Below are 13,747 nucleotides of genomic sequence, written 5' to 3'. Positions count from 1 at the left end.
CCATGCCCACTTAACCATGTTTCCCAGCGCCACATCTCTCCTATTCTGGAACACTTCCAGGGACTCTGAACTCACCGTGTCCTGATATCCAACCTGAACCTCTCCTGGCACAACTCTTGTCCCACTCCATCCCGTCCCACTGTCACAGGGCTACCCCTCACCTGACCAGCCCGGCGGGCAGCGGCACTTGTACTCGCTGAGTGTCACCAGGTCACAGGTGCCCCCGTTGCGGCAGGGGTTGTTGAGACAGGCGTTGTCCAGAGGGGTCAGGCAGAGCTCGTCGGTGAAGCCCAGGCGGCAGACGCAGCTGTAGTCGGCGGTGCTGCCACGCACCAGGGGGATGCAGGTGCCGGCGTTCTTGCAGGGGGAGCTGAGGCAGGGGTTGGGCAGCTGGCACCGCTCGCCCACATGGGCACTGCTGCAGCTGGGGGTGAGAAATGCCATCAGTGTGACACATTGTAGGGAGCAGGGTGCCCGCTCGGGTACCGGCACCACGTGCGCACCCGGGCCTGCTGTGTTGGCAGTGGCTCTGGGCTGAGCTGCACCTTGAGAGGAGAGGAAGATGAAAGAGGCGCCTGCAACAAAGGCTTCCCCCATCAAGGAGCCTGCACAGACTTGCAAAACCACAATCTCCAAGCCCGGCATCCTGCTTTTCATTCCAAAGCACTTCTTGCACTCCCCTTGCACTGAAGAGGAAACCCAGGCCTGGGGGGGGACGCGTGGCTCACCCCACAGAACTGGGAGCACCGGCCCCACACACCTCCAGACCTGGTACAGGGAGCCCTGCAGCAACCCTGGGCTGAGTCCCTGCTGTCTGCCCATAGCCCTGCTCTTCACCCTTTGCATCAACAGACCCCAGCCACACGGGAAGAAATACAGGCCTGGCGTTGGCTGCTAACAGGTGGGGCACAGCTCAGAGCAGCTGAGTCCTCCCCCAAGATAAACCCTCACCAAGTCTGGTATCTCTGCATGGGGGCCCTGAGAAAAGTCCCCACATGATGGCCATGGGCTCAGCCATCTGCCACCCACAGCCACAGAGATGGGGATGTGCTGCATGGGGGCAAATGGTGTGGACATCCTATTCTGCACTGGCCATGCTGCCATGGGCACTGTGGTAGAGAAGGCACAGGAGGAGCAAGGCAATGCTGCAGCCCTGTCCTGCAGTGCCAGCATGCTACGCCCTGAGTAGGAAGCATGGAGAAAGCCACAGCCTGGAAAGAATGCTTGTCTGCAAACTACAGCCCAAGCACCTCGAAGGCAGGACACGGGGCTCCCATTGGCAGCAGAACCCCAAAGCTGGGACACGGGGCTCCCACAGCCACCACAACCCCAAAGCTTAAACACAGAGCTCCTATGGGCACCACAACCCCAAAACTGGAACACGGGGCTCCCATGGCCACCACAATCCCAGCTGCAGGACATGGGACCCCCGCACTCTCAACCCCAAATCCTGGATATGGGGCTCCCGTGGCCATAACCACTGTGCTGTTGCAGGAGCACATCCCTGCCCTGCTCCCCCTCTCTTCTTCCCCTACTTTTCTCCTTTTTTTTTTTCTTTTTTTTTTTTTTTCTTTTAACCCAATTCTGATTTCATTGTCGGGGATTGTGTGAGAATTTGTCAGGATTCTGAGACATTTTGAGTTAATGAGACGGCATTATCCAGGCCAAATGAAAAAGAAAATGTGTATAATAATAAATCAGGGCATCTGCTCAGCACACAAAGGGCGGCGGGGAGCAGGTGTGCATCCTAATGAGGCAGAGCAGCTGCCTGTACCCGATGCCCGGCTCCGAGCACGGGGCGCCGGCGCTTCTGGGTGGCTGCATGGGGACAGCGAGGATCGGGGCCGCGGCTGCCTGAGAGGGACCATTGTGCGGGGCTGGGCGAAGGCACGCCGCTGGCGGAGCGCTGAGTGTGTGCAGTCATCTGTTAAGCCCCCGCCTCTCCGCACCACACACGCTTTTTTTCTTAAAACAATCCTCCGGGCTCTGCTGGCGGCGGATGGGGCGGCGTCACGGGGTCCTGAGATGGGAGAAAGGGGAGGGGGGGGGGATGAAAGGGGGGGAAAACGGTGTCGGACAAAGAGCTGCGGGGACAGCGCGGGAATTGGTGATGTGGTGCCGCTGTGCCTCCACCAAGATGGGGCACAGGGAGAGCCCTCCCTCCCAATTAGCGCTCGGATCGTTTCCAATTTTGGTGTTCGGAGCTCACGGCCAAGAGCAGGGCACGTCCCCCCCGAGCTGGGCATGGTGATGAGCGGGGAGGTTCATTAGCAGGTTTAGGGACACGGTCAGTGCGCATGGTGGAGGGACTTGGTGATCTTAGCATCTTTGCTAACCTTAGTGGTTCTGTGACTCAACTGGAGAAGCTCACCGGGGACGGCAGGGGAACCAAAGGGTGTTTTGGGGCTTTCTGCAGAGCCAGGGCTTGGGGCTGCATCAGTGACCAGCACAGCTCCCACCACACCAAACGCATCAGAATGGCCCCCAGGGTCCCACCAGCACACCCGGCTGCTGCCAGGAACCTCTGAAGTCACAGAACGGCTGGGTTGGAAGGAACCTCAGAGATCACAGCCTTGTTTTTTTTATGGCTTTCTGCCTGTTTATAAGCTGAGTTACAGCACAATAGGGACAAGGTGCTGGGGAGGGTGCAAAGGGGCAGGGAGGGTTGGGCACAGGGCTGCCTCGTGCACTGGGTCTGGGCTGGCTGATGATGGGCTTGAGCACGAGCACTGCATGGTGCTCGCCTGTTGGATTTCTCCTCCACTGCCAGCTGCTGGAAGCGCTGGTTGAGCAGCAGTTCAGAAAAAAGCAATACAGTGCAAGCACCATTAAAACCAGCACTGCCCTTGCTGTGCCCAACAGAGGGTCTGCACTGCACCGAGGGACGCAGGCAGCCCAGGGAATGTCACCCTGTGGATTTTCCTTTAGCGATTCCCAAGCAATAACTGCCCAGACTGAACCCAACCTGCCTCTGGGCATCAGCATAAGAGACATTAAAGCTACGCTTTAATTACAGAGGTGAGTGTCAGCAAAGGACAGGGCGGGTGCTTCAGCATCAAAACACCTCCGAAGGGCCACTAGAAAGTGGCTTCAAAGTGCCCAGGCTACAAATACCAGCACCTTTCCGCCCCGAGCAGCGCCTGAGAAACGCTTCTCCCCTTCAGCTGTTGCAAAAAGGAACACCCCCACACCCCCCAGCTCTGAGCTGCTGCACCATCCCTGAGCTCACTGCTGTATCCCGGCACAACAGCAGCATTGCACAGACCCAGATGTCCCTGGTGTGCAATTTGCACAAAGGGCGACGCAGAAAGACCCAGCTGAGGTCAGACAGCAGCTCCCAGGGGACAGCCTGGGAATGGGAACGGCGGCTCCAAATTCCCAAACTCCCAGCACCGAGTCTGGGCCAAGCACAGCTCTGCTAGGCGCGGGCACGTGCCTTTGTTGTGTCTGCTGCACATCCTCAGCATGTCCCCAACAGCAGCACCATGCTGCAGTGGGGCTCTGAGAAAGCTCTGCAGAGCACCTAACTAAAAGCATGAATGAAAGGTGGGAATAGGGCGAGCTGGATGGGCTTCACATCCCAGCATCCCACGAGCAGAGCTGCAGGGCAGCACCCAGTTCCATCACCCCTCTGCTCACCCACTCAGTGTGGATTTCCCCAGCGTGTCAGCAACAGGTTGTATCCCTGCACAGCAATGCAGGCACTGAAAGCATCCCATCCCGAGGCAGATGTTCCTGTGACCTTTCACCCCTGCTCGATTCAGGAGCTTTGCTGCTTTCCTTTCGGCGCTAAGCTGCCATCTGCCACCAGCAGCACAGCTGACAACCAGGCACGGCTCACGCACTGCTTTGTTCTGATTTGGGACACGACAGCCCTGCAGGAACCCATCCCCATGGGACTGGGGAGCATTTAAAGGTGCTGGGCTCACGGGACTGTCCCCATCCCTGTCCCCAGCACCACACAATGGGAGGGGACAGGAGCCCAAGCTGCTCCTGCATAACCCCTTCCTCATCTGCTGGGAGCACAAGTGGCCGTCTTGTTTCCCCTAAGGCAACAGCACCGTGGGAAAGCCGAGGAGGGAAGACTCGGGCCTTTGCTTCGGCCCCATTTTGGGGTGATTCTGCTAACAGGGCCGGGTGATTCCCTGCTAGGGCTGAGCATACATGACCAGGATGGGAACACCTCCAGCGAAGGACCGGCAGAGCCAGCGGGGCTGCAGCAGGCAGAGATGGCCCTGTGTCACTAAGCACAGCCACTGCCTACACGGTGCGCTGGATCCCCATGGAGGGTCCCACTTTTGGCACATCTGTGCGATGCCTTCTCCATCCAGACAGCACGGAATGAACCAAGTGGCCAACGGGACAAACAGATCTCATGCATTTGCAAGACGCCAGCCAAGGGAAGGAGAAACAACCAGCAGGAGTCACTTTTCCAGTTGTGTCAGTGGCTTCTCTTGGCACAGCCTGCGAGCAGCACCGCAGCTCCCAGCGTCACACCCCGCTCCTCTGGCACGTTCACTGCCCACACTGGGAACCCTACGCCTCAGCAATGAGGGATTTGGTCCCTGCATGGTGCTGGCCCGAGGGGCTGGCAGTGCCCACCCGAGCCTTGCATTCCCCCTGCATCACACAGCATGGTTCCTGGCACCCACCAGGACTGCATTGCTCCGCTGCGTTCCCAGCCCTGCCTGCTCCTCCTCACCACCCCAAACCAGCGCCGGGCGGAACCAGTGGTTTCTGTGCAAAGTCCCATCCTGGCCTCATGTTATTAAGCACGCCGGGACACCGGCCTGGGAAAAAAAACAGTTTCACATAGGGAGGGTGGTTGGCAAAGCAACAGGTTACATCGAGTGACATCAGGTTAATAAAGTGAGAGCAGATCTACCGTTTCGTTTAATTAAAAAAAAAAAAAAAAAAAGCACACTGCAATCCCAATGCTTTGATGTGTTTTTTTTTTTGGTTCATTTCAGTTTTGACCTAGCCCGAGCCATCTAATTGAGATTTTAAGACCCAGACTTTCATCTGGAGAGAAACACATGGAATTCCCAAAGCTGGACGTGCTCATGGACTGAGCGGTGCTGCAGCCATCGGTCCTCTGACCAATGCCAAGCAGAGAGCAAAAACACGGCTCTGTTCCTTCAGCAGACATTAGTTAGGACAGTTGGGGAATCGAAGTTCCCATTGTAATGAAAAACAATATAAATAGTAAGCAGAGTGGCTGGGCTATTCACCACGGTGGTACGCAGCTACCTGGGAAGGAGCTGCTTTTCTATGGAGCTTCATTCACAATGAACATGAAAGATGGCTAAGGAAGAGACCAAGACAGAACTCACTCCATTCCCACCCTCAACAATGGGCACTCAATTTTTTTTTCTCCCAGCTGATGCTTTTTATATCCACTGCTGGTGTAAATCCACACAGCCCCATTGTTTGTGCGGCTGGGCTGCCCTAGCAGGGCTCTGCTCATCACAGCCACTCTTGGTGGACACATCCAGCTCCTCCTCAGCGAGGAGCTCAGTTATCACACAACCACTGAGGCTGGAAGATCCCCAAGCCCACCCCACCGTGACACATCCCTCAGTGCCACATCACCTCCAGGGACGGTGACCCCACCACCCCCTGTGCAGCCGTGCCAGTGCTGCCCACTCTTGCAGCAATGACGAACGAACTCTGACTTTTTTTTCCACCCCAAACCACGTTTTGGTTAAACACTGCGCTCCCTGATCCCCATATATGGAGAACTCCCCCAGGAACACACGCGGGCCTTCTATCTCGCTCTCCTAATCCTGAAAATAAAACCTGAGATTAGGATCTGAGCAGCTACCAAGAGTTTAAACAACCTATATTTAGCTCTGATATTTATAAATAGGAGGAGAGGGGCGTTTCGTGGAGCCCCTACAGCACAAAATCCACTGAAAGCCAAAGCCATTGCGCTGCAGCAGACAGACAGCAGGCGAGGAGGGGGATGGACAGACAGCCCCGGATCCAACCCCCTCACTAAAGCAAAGCGGAGCTCTGTAAATCAGTCACCGGCAACAAACCCCCTTGGAAGCGACGCCCCATAGGCTTGAAGCACCCCAAGCAGGATGACAAGGCCCCAAGGCCTGCTTTGCTGCCGAGCTCAGCCAGGGAGGCCGGGATGGCGCTGCCCCGACACCTCGCCCAGCAGAAATCCCTGTGTCAACACGCAGCCCCACGGAGCAGCGCAGACAATGGGGCCGGCACTGCCCTCCGCCCGGCGCCCGCATTCCTGCCCCGCGTCCCATAGAAACCCCTTTTCACGGGGAGCAGCAGGCCCTGTGAAAGGGCCGTCTGTCGCCCTGCCTTTTGACTCCCGGGCCTGTGTCTAACATTTTAATAGGGGCCGGGGGCTGGGGAAGGACCCCCCCACATTGGGTCACTCTCCCAGCTGCCCTGCAGCCGGCACGCGGGGCTCTGCCGACCGACGGGCGCGAGCCGGAGCTGCATTCCTCCACCCACCCGAGGGCAGCGACCCGGTGCTCCAGCTGCTGCAAAAACCTTTGGAAGAGTCTTTTTTTCCTTGCTCCCTCTGTGCGAGGATGCACAGCACGGTGGGAGCGCTGAAGCGGTGAGGATTCACGCGCACGTGGGTAATTCCCACCTTAAAATAAATCACCGCACCTTCAGAAGGACGCAGCCCCTGAGCAGAGATGCCATACGGCCCTTGGGGTCCCCACTGGGACAAATCATCGGCAAAGGGAGATGGGACAGAGCAAACCCTTCCATTGCTCCCTTGGGAATGGCTGTAGGTGGGCACTGAGCATCCCACGGCACACGGAGCATCCCAGAATGTGCAGAGCCAAGGAGGAGAAGCAAGGCTCAGCCCTGCAGCCCCAGCCTGACTCTGGTGGCTCACACACGGCCCGGTGGCCCCGCTGGCTCTACCAAGCCCAAGGGCAGGGGCTGCCCCACGCAGCACACCAGCCCACCATCACCTGGCTGCTCACCTGCAGCCTGCCCCATCCACGAAAGAAGCTTGACGTTATGGCATCATTACAACTTAATAAATCCATTTCCCATATAAATACCATTAATTTCAGATCTCGGGGAAGGGAATTAGGGTGAAAACTTGTTAAAAGAAAATGACCTGTGCGCAAATAAATTTTTGCAACTCGACTGAGCGTGAAAGTTTCCCATTAAAATGCAACTTTGCTCCCTTTGCTGGAAATGTGCGAGGGCCCAATAACCACAGCCTAAACTTTAACTGGCTTTTCCAATATTAACTCCAGCCTGCCGTGGGGGAAGGGGAAGAGGTGATGGTTGAAAGCCTGGAGATGTCACCAGGTGCCATGGCTCACTGGCCTGGGGCTCGAGCTGCAGGTGGGAGCTGCCGCAATCTGGGTTGCTGCAAAGACTTCCCAACATCACACACTACAGACCCACACGTCTGCTCCTAGAAGCCTCAATGCAAGAGAGCATTCCTGCTGCTCAGCCCATATGCTGCTCAGCAGTGCCTCTGGCCAATACGAAGTGCAGCAGATTTGCCCCAGACCAAAGCATGAGTTCAGCCCTGCTCTGGTGAGGACCCAACGCAGCGCCCATGGCTCAGGGCACTCGTGCTGGGGGTGGCACAGACCTGCTGCTGCCAGCACCCACGGAGGCCAACCCCAAGGAGCACCCCAAGGAGCTGACATACAAGCTCACACCTTTGCGGTTGTGTAGCCTGGCTGGAGGATGGGAATTAAAGGAAAGGATGGTAAAATGGCAGTCAGCCCTCTGTGGGCAAAGACAGATGGATGGGGTCACCCCAAATCCAGTGAGGTGCCACGACTCAAGCAAAAGCCCTCTGCATGGACTTCCAAGGCACATCCCATGCCTCTTCCAGTCCAATACACAGTATGAAACCTCAATGTCTGGAGTTACATTAGCCACAGAGAACTCTCCATCCGGCACTTACCAGCTCGTGGTAACTGCACCCCGAGGCTACTCCCTTGTTAAATACACTGATGCTCTATAAATTTCACATTCCACTCATGTACAGCACTCAGGACACCTACAAACACGAGCAAAACGAGGGTCACCACACCTCCAGGCCTGGAAAGAGCGAGTTGATTTCCAAACAATGTTATTTTAAACCTTGCTAACTGCCTTTAATTGGGGAACAGCTTGGCTGTGTGGTCATAGATGTGTGTCAGTAACATGCTGCATACAATAAACCATCACCGCCCCGGAGGTGGGACCTGGGCTGGAACTAATGGGTCCTGCAGGAAACAGCCATACTGAATGCAGGGGATTGCAGCCAGCATGGAGATCCCATCACATTATCCAAACAGAAATCAGCAAACGACCCAGAACACAAAGTGAGTTACGGGGTCGGCGACACCACCTGAATCAGTGATAATCACAGAGATGCCACAGAGAGGAGGGATGCAGGCAGATCCTTCTAGAAAAGAGCCAAAACTCCACTGTCCTGGTGACCCCAGCAGCGAGTTTCTCAGTCAGAACTGCAGCAGGTGGTGCTCTGTGCTCCAATCTCCCCTCTCACCCATTCCCCCTTTGCTCTTTCCCAGAATGAGCTCAGGCTGCAGCCTCCATGGAGAGCTCTCCCCGTGGCTGAATCACTGCTCCTCCACCGCTCTCAGGGCTTCCTCTGCCCGATTGTTCAGCACTCCACCCTCTTCCTCTCCAGCACGGAGACGGTGGTTTTTTCTTTGTTATTATTTCATGGAAATAACGTTGAGTTAAAGCACATGAGAGAGAGAAAAAAAAAAAAAAAAAAAAAAAAAAACCAAAGCAGAAGGAAACTTCCGCCCTTTGCAGTGAGATAACAATGACTGAGCAGTCAGTGACTCGGAGGGCACAGCGTGCTGTGGGGCTCACATCACTCCCCAGCCTTCCTGCGTGGCTGCAGAGAGGGTTCTGAGCTGAACAAGTCATCTCTTGCTGCTGTGGTCCTCTCTGAGCGCTTCTCTCACTGCACCCAGCCCAACGTGCTCACCACACTCCCTGGCAGCAGAGGAAGCGCTCTGGCAAACCCTTTTACAGTGCAAGCACAGAGTTTAATTTAACTTGCTCTTTTCCTCTGCACTTTTGCTCCTCTGGGCAGCACTGCTGACCCAGACCCTCTGCTGACTTGAACAGGGCAATGCAAGTGGGAAAGGACCCGCAGAGATGCTGCTGCGGCGGGGCTGGAAATGCAGCCCCCTCCCACGCCATCTGCTTCTACCTGCTGCAGCAAGGGAGGCCCTGGGAACGATGGTCACGTGGCAAGGAGCCTAAAATCAGCCCCACTGATTGCGGGGATGCCAGGCAGAGACAGCGATCCAGCAGTGTAATTAGCAGCCACCGCTACAAATCCGGATGATTTCGTTTTGGAAAACCTTCTCATTTTGTCTGGGAAAATGTCTCAGTCAGAGGGGAGTGCCACTATGCCAAGCAGTACCACAAAACCACGCTAGGAGCACCAGGGCTGCCAGGCCCATCCCCAGGGCCAGACCTCTGGGGGCTGTGGCTCTATGCCAATGCTATGTATGGGATGAGGCACCCCAAAACTGCACCGCTGCTCCTGCCAAGGGGGGGCAGGCAGCTCTTAGGGGCTCAGGCAGAGCCCCTCCAATGCTGAGTTCAGTGGGAGCTCCAGACCCTGGCCGGGACAAGCAAGATAAGGCCCCAAGAGCTGCACACTCCAAACCATAATAAATGGGAAATAATAAAGGCTTCGAGTGCTCCTCACTGCACACCGGTGGTTTCCTTTCCCTAACAGGGCTGATAATGGGGCGTGCAGTTATCAGAGCCGGCTCTGCCCCGCGCGGCCACTCGAGCAGCGTCCCCTCGGACACGATTCATTTCACTCTGCTTTCTAATTGGATTTGTGGGGACGGCACAATGGGGCTTTATGGCTGGAGTCAGTGAAGTGCCAGGCCGAGCAGAGAGGTGGCCAGCAGCCAGCACACGGCATTGCACGTCGGCGCCAGGGGCAGTGCCAGCCTTCCTGCAGCGCTATCTGCGCCGTTGGCTTTGCTTTGTTTGAGGAGCTTGGAAATGGAGCTCCTAGTGAAGAGATACTCAAACAAGTGAAAAAGAGCACTTTGCAGGCTGCTGTCGGGCACCTGGGAAAGCTGCACCTTGCCCAGGCTGCCAGCGTCCCTCATGTCCTCCCATCCAGCCCCACAGCTTACTGCAAAATGAGCTCACACGGACCTGCAAAGCTGCCCTGGTGCCTGCAGCCAGGCTGTTCACAGCTCCCAGTGATAGAATTCCCCAAAGTTAACTTTATCTCCTGAAAACCCAGCAACCCGAGCTACTCTGGAGGCTTCTCCCCCAAACGGAGCTCGCACGCATCAGACCTAATTAGATTCCATCACCATCTGCACATGAAATGTAAATCAGGAGTTGCAGAGACTTAAGGGAAAAAAAGGAAAGAATGACCACAAGGAAAAGGAGGGGTGTAAGGTTGGGGAGGGGGCGGAGGGTTGGGCATTCTGGGAAGCCATACATGATTAGTCACACAGCATTAATCTGCCTCCCTTAACAATAGCTGCCGAATTTCGACCGAATCCCAGCTGTCGCTCTTTGAATGAAAGAAAACAAGATTTAGAGCGTCAAGCGTTGGTAAGGGCTTCTGTGCAAAAAAAAAGTGGCGTGCATTCATTAGTGGCTCACAAAGGGACCCAGCCTTTGTCCATTAAATTGCTCATGTGCCTGATTGATTTGCTGATTTATTTTCAACCAAAGGCTTTGGGGGCTCCGCTTGGAGGAGGGGTGGGGGCTGCCTGGGCGCTGCGGGCAGAGTAACGGCACCCAGAGCTGCAGAAAAGCAGCAGGCATTGTCAAGGAGAAGTGCCATTCAACAGGTCGGGGTTGGAAATGCCTTCGGGTTCCTTCGCCGAGAACTTCCTATTGGGAAACTTGGGGTGGGTGGGAACGTCTCCCAGCCCGCTCTCAGCTCAGCCCATGTTTAACAGGCAGAGGGGAAATCTGGCCGGAAAGCAGAGCCTTGCCCATTCAGATTTCTTTTATGGAATAGTTTTAAAAAGGGAACTGCACTCTTATTCATTTCTCTGGGTTATTGTTCCCTGGGAGCCCGGACTGAATCGGCCATCGCTGCGGTGGGTCGGGTGGTCCTTCAAAGGGACCCAAGGCTTTACACATCCGCTTCCCCACCATCAGCCCTGAGAACACCCCGTGCCAGTAGCGGGCACGGATGGCAGCGCGGCACTGCGGGCACTGCCCCATGGATGGACACCCACACAGCACAACCATCCTTGGATACTTATTGGAGATGCCCTGGAAACCAGCTGCCAGGGACTGGAGGGCAACGCTATGGGGCCAGGAATGGGGGAGGGCTGGAAGACAGACAGACAGACAGACAGCCCTCCCACCCCCCCCGTCGTCCCTCCCTCCCGCTCCATCAGCGGGGCACTCTGTTGGGTTAACACCAGCCAAACGTGGCCCTCTGCCCACGTTTTCCCACCCAGCCAGGAACAAAGCCCAGTCCTGCCAAACCCGCGGCGACTCCTACACGAGCAGGTTATTCTTGCCACTCAAGGAATGAAAACGCATTTCGCCCTATTAAATCCAGAGCCTTCAAAGCAAAGTCAACAGGCACGTCAATGCTTTGGCTGAGGGAGATGGAAATCCTCCTGCTCCTCCATACTTACTGGCACACTTCCGTCCCATTGAGGAAAGTTTCACACTTGCCCCCGTTGAGGCAGGATTCGGCCAGCTGCGTGCACCGCACACCTGTGAACAGAAGGACAGCATCAGGCACAGCTCAGAGCCTGGGGGTCTGCACCCCATTGTGGGGATGGGCTCGCGGGGACCATGGGAATGGGCAGGACTACACTGCCCCAGTGAGGAAAGGGGCGACCTAAAGATAACCTGGGGTGGTCCTGGAGGTGGGCTGTGCCTTCCAAAGCAGGAGGGCGGATGGGGAGAAGCACTGGGTAGGACATCTGAGTGACAAATAGCATTTGGGAAAAACCATCTGCCTGCTGGCCCGTGGGCTGCCACGAGCTCAGTCCCAGAATGAGTGGTTCGGCACAACTTGCTATGAGTAAAGGTTTCATTGTCTGGCCCTCGGAGCCGGATTCTGCTCAGTTACCACAGCAACTCGCCGAAAAGTACCAGAATCGCTTCCGATTTCCACCCCGGCTCACTCTTCCCCTTCTTCTGCCGCTCTTGGTGCAGCCAAAGCAGTTTCACACTGAGCGAACGCAGCGTCGCAGAGCCGCAGCCCGAACCGAACCTCCCCCCGACAGCAGCGGAGCGACCCCGTCAGCCCCGGCGGACGGAGCGGGGAGTGGGCCTCGCTCTGCCCTACAAACAGCGTCTCGAGAGGCTCCAGCTCTGCCCGGCCCGTCGGGGCGGCCCCACTGCCCACCCCCCATCCCCCTTCGGCCCCCGACGGCAGCTCTGCCCTTTGCGGCTCTGCACACGGATCCGCCCCGGGGCCGATGTCGGGGAGGCGGAGGGGAGGGGGGTTGTTCAGGAGGGGGGCGAGGGGCACCCGGCTGACTTTCAAGAAACAGGAAATCGAGAAAAATTTGCAAAACGGTCAAAAACTCTCGCGGAACAGCAGCACGAGCGCGGCCGCCGTGCGCACCTCCGTGCAGCCGAGCCCCGTGCCGAGCTCCGGGATCCACACAGCCCTCAGTGCCGAGCACACAGAACCCCCCAGTCCTCAGTACGGAGCTCCGAGACCCCTCACAATCCTCAGAACCGGGCACCGCGACCCCCACAGTCCTCATTACTGAGCACAGGGGACCCCCGACGGCTCCGCGCCCCGCTACCGCGACCCCGAGCCCCGCCAGCCCGCAGCGCCTCGCTCCGCTTCCCGACGGCTCCGCTCCCCGCGGCGGTCCCGGATCACCGACCCCGCTCCCCCTCCGCTCGGTTCTCCGCACGCGAACCCCGCGATGCCGAACTCCAAAGTTCCGTCCCCGTTTTTCAGCCCGCTCCCCCCGCACTCCGAGTTCCGGACCCTCCTGGCGGCCCCGCGCTCCGCTTCCCACGGACCCCCCGCCGCCTCCGAGCGGAGCGGAGCGGAGCACCGCAGCGCACCGCCTCGCCTCGCCTCGCTCTACCGCTCCGCTCCGCGCCGCCGGCAAACTTCCTGCCGGAGCCTGGCCGGGCCCTCACCTCGCGTCGGGGCGGGCAGCAGGGCCAGCAGGAGCCCCGTGGCCAAGAGCCGTTTCATCCCTTTCTGCTCCCGCCGCTCACAGCCGCATAGATCCGGAGGTCGCCGGCCGAGCCGGCTCGAACCGAGCGGAACCGAGCGGAACCGGAGCGTGCGGCGCGCGCCGGGAGCCCCGAACACACCGCGCCCCAACGCCGAGCGCAGCGACTCCGAGCGCCGGCGCCTCCCGCGGCCGCTCAGCCCCCGCGGGCCGGGCCGGGCCGGGCGGAGGGCGGAGGGGGGGGCGGGACGGCGCGGGGCGGGACGGCGCGGAGCGGCGCGGGATGGGACGGAGCGGGACGCCCCTCCCTGCACGGCGCGAGGGGCAGCGCTGGGACCCCACCGCCCCCCACCACGGCCACAAAGCGGCTCCGGACGCTCCGGTGCGGTCGTAGCCGCGGCTCCAGTGCGGTTCTGGATAGCTCTGTGCAGACCTCCATAGCTCGTTGCAGCTCCGAGCACCGCTTTGCAGTCCCTGGGTAGTCCTGGGGCAGCTCCTGACACCCATACGGAGCCCCTCCGCGTACCCTCCCAGACAACCCTGGATGCCCTAGAGAGCCCCCCCGTGAAACTCTTGCATAGCCCCTAAACAGCTTCGGGCTCTCCAAG

General features: G+C 58.0%; 1 protein-coding gene across 2 annotated transcripts in view; it reads right to left on the bottom strand.

Annotated features, from left to right (window-relative positions):
• The window catches only part of NOTCH1 (notch receptor 1), a 35,241-nt gene extending 21,862 nt beyond the window's left edge, over window positions 1-13,379 (bottom strand). For both annotated transcript variants that reach the window (XM_085239219.1, XM_085239220.1), the window contains exons 1-3: window positions 13,102-13,379; window positions 11,622-11,703; window positions 162-424 (exon numbers count right to left, since the gene is read on the bottom strand). In XM_085239219.1, the coding sequence (XP_085095345.1) occupies window positions 162-424; window positions 11,622-11,703; window positions 13,102-13,159 (403 nt within the window). In that variant the 5' untranslated portion in view covers window positions 13,160-13,379. The remainder of the gene's footprint in view (window positions 1-161; window positions 425-11,621; window positions 11,704-13,101) is intronic.
• Between the last annotated feature and the right edge of the window lie 368 nt (window positions 13,380-13,747).

This window comes from Meleagris gallopavo, chromosome 19, assembly GCF_905368555.1.
Source record: "Meleagris gallopavo chromosome 19, MGAL_WU_HG_1.1, whole genome shotgun sequence".
Lineage (NCBI taxonomy): Eukaryota > Metazoa > Chordata > Aves > Galliformes > Phasianidae > Meleagris > Meleagris gallopavo.
Note: the sequence above shows the minus strand (reverse complement) of the source record. Positions and strands in the feature narration are given on the sequence as shown.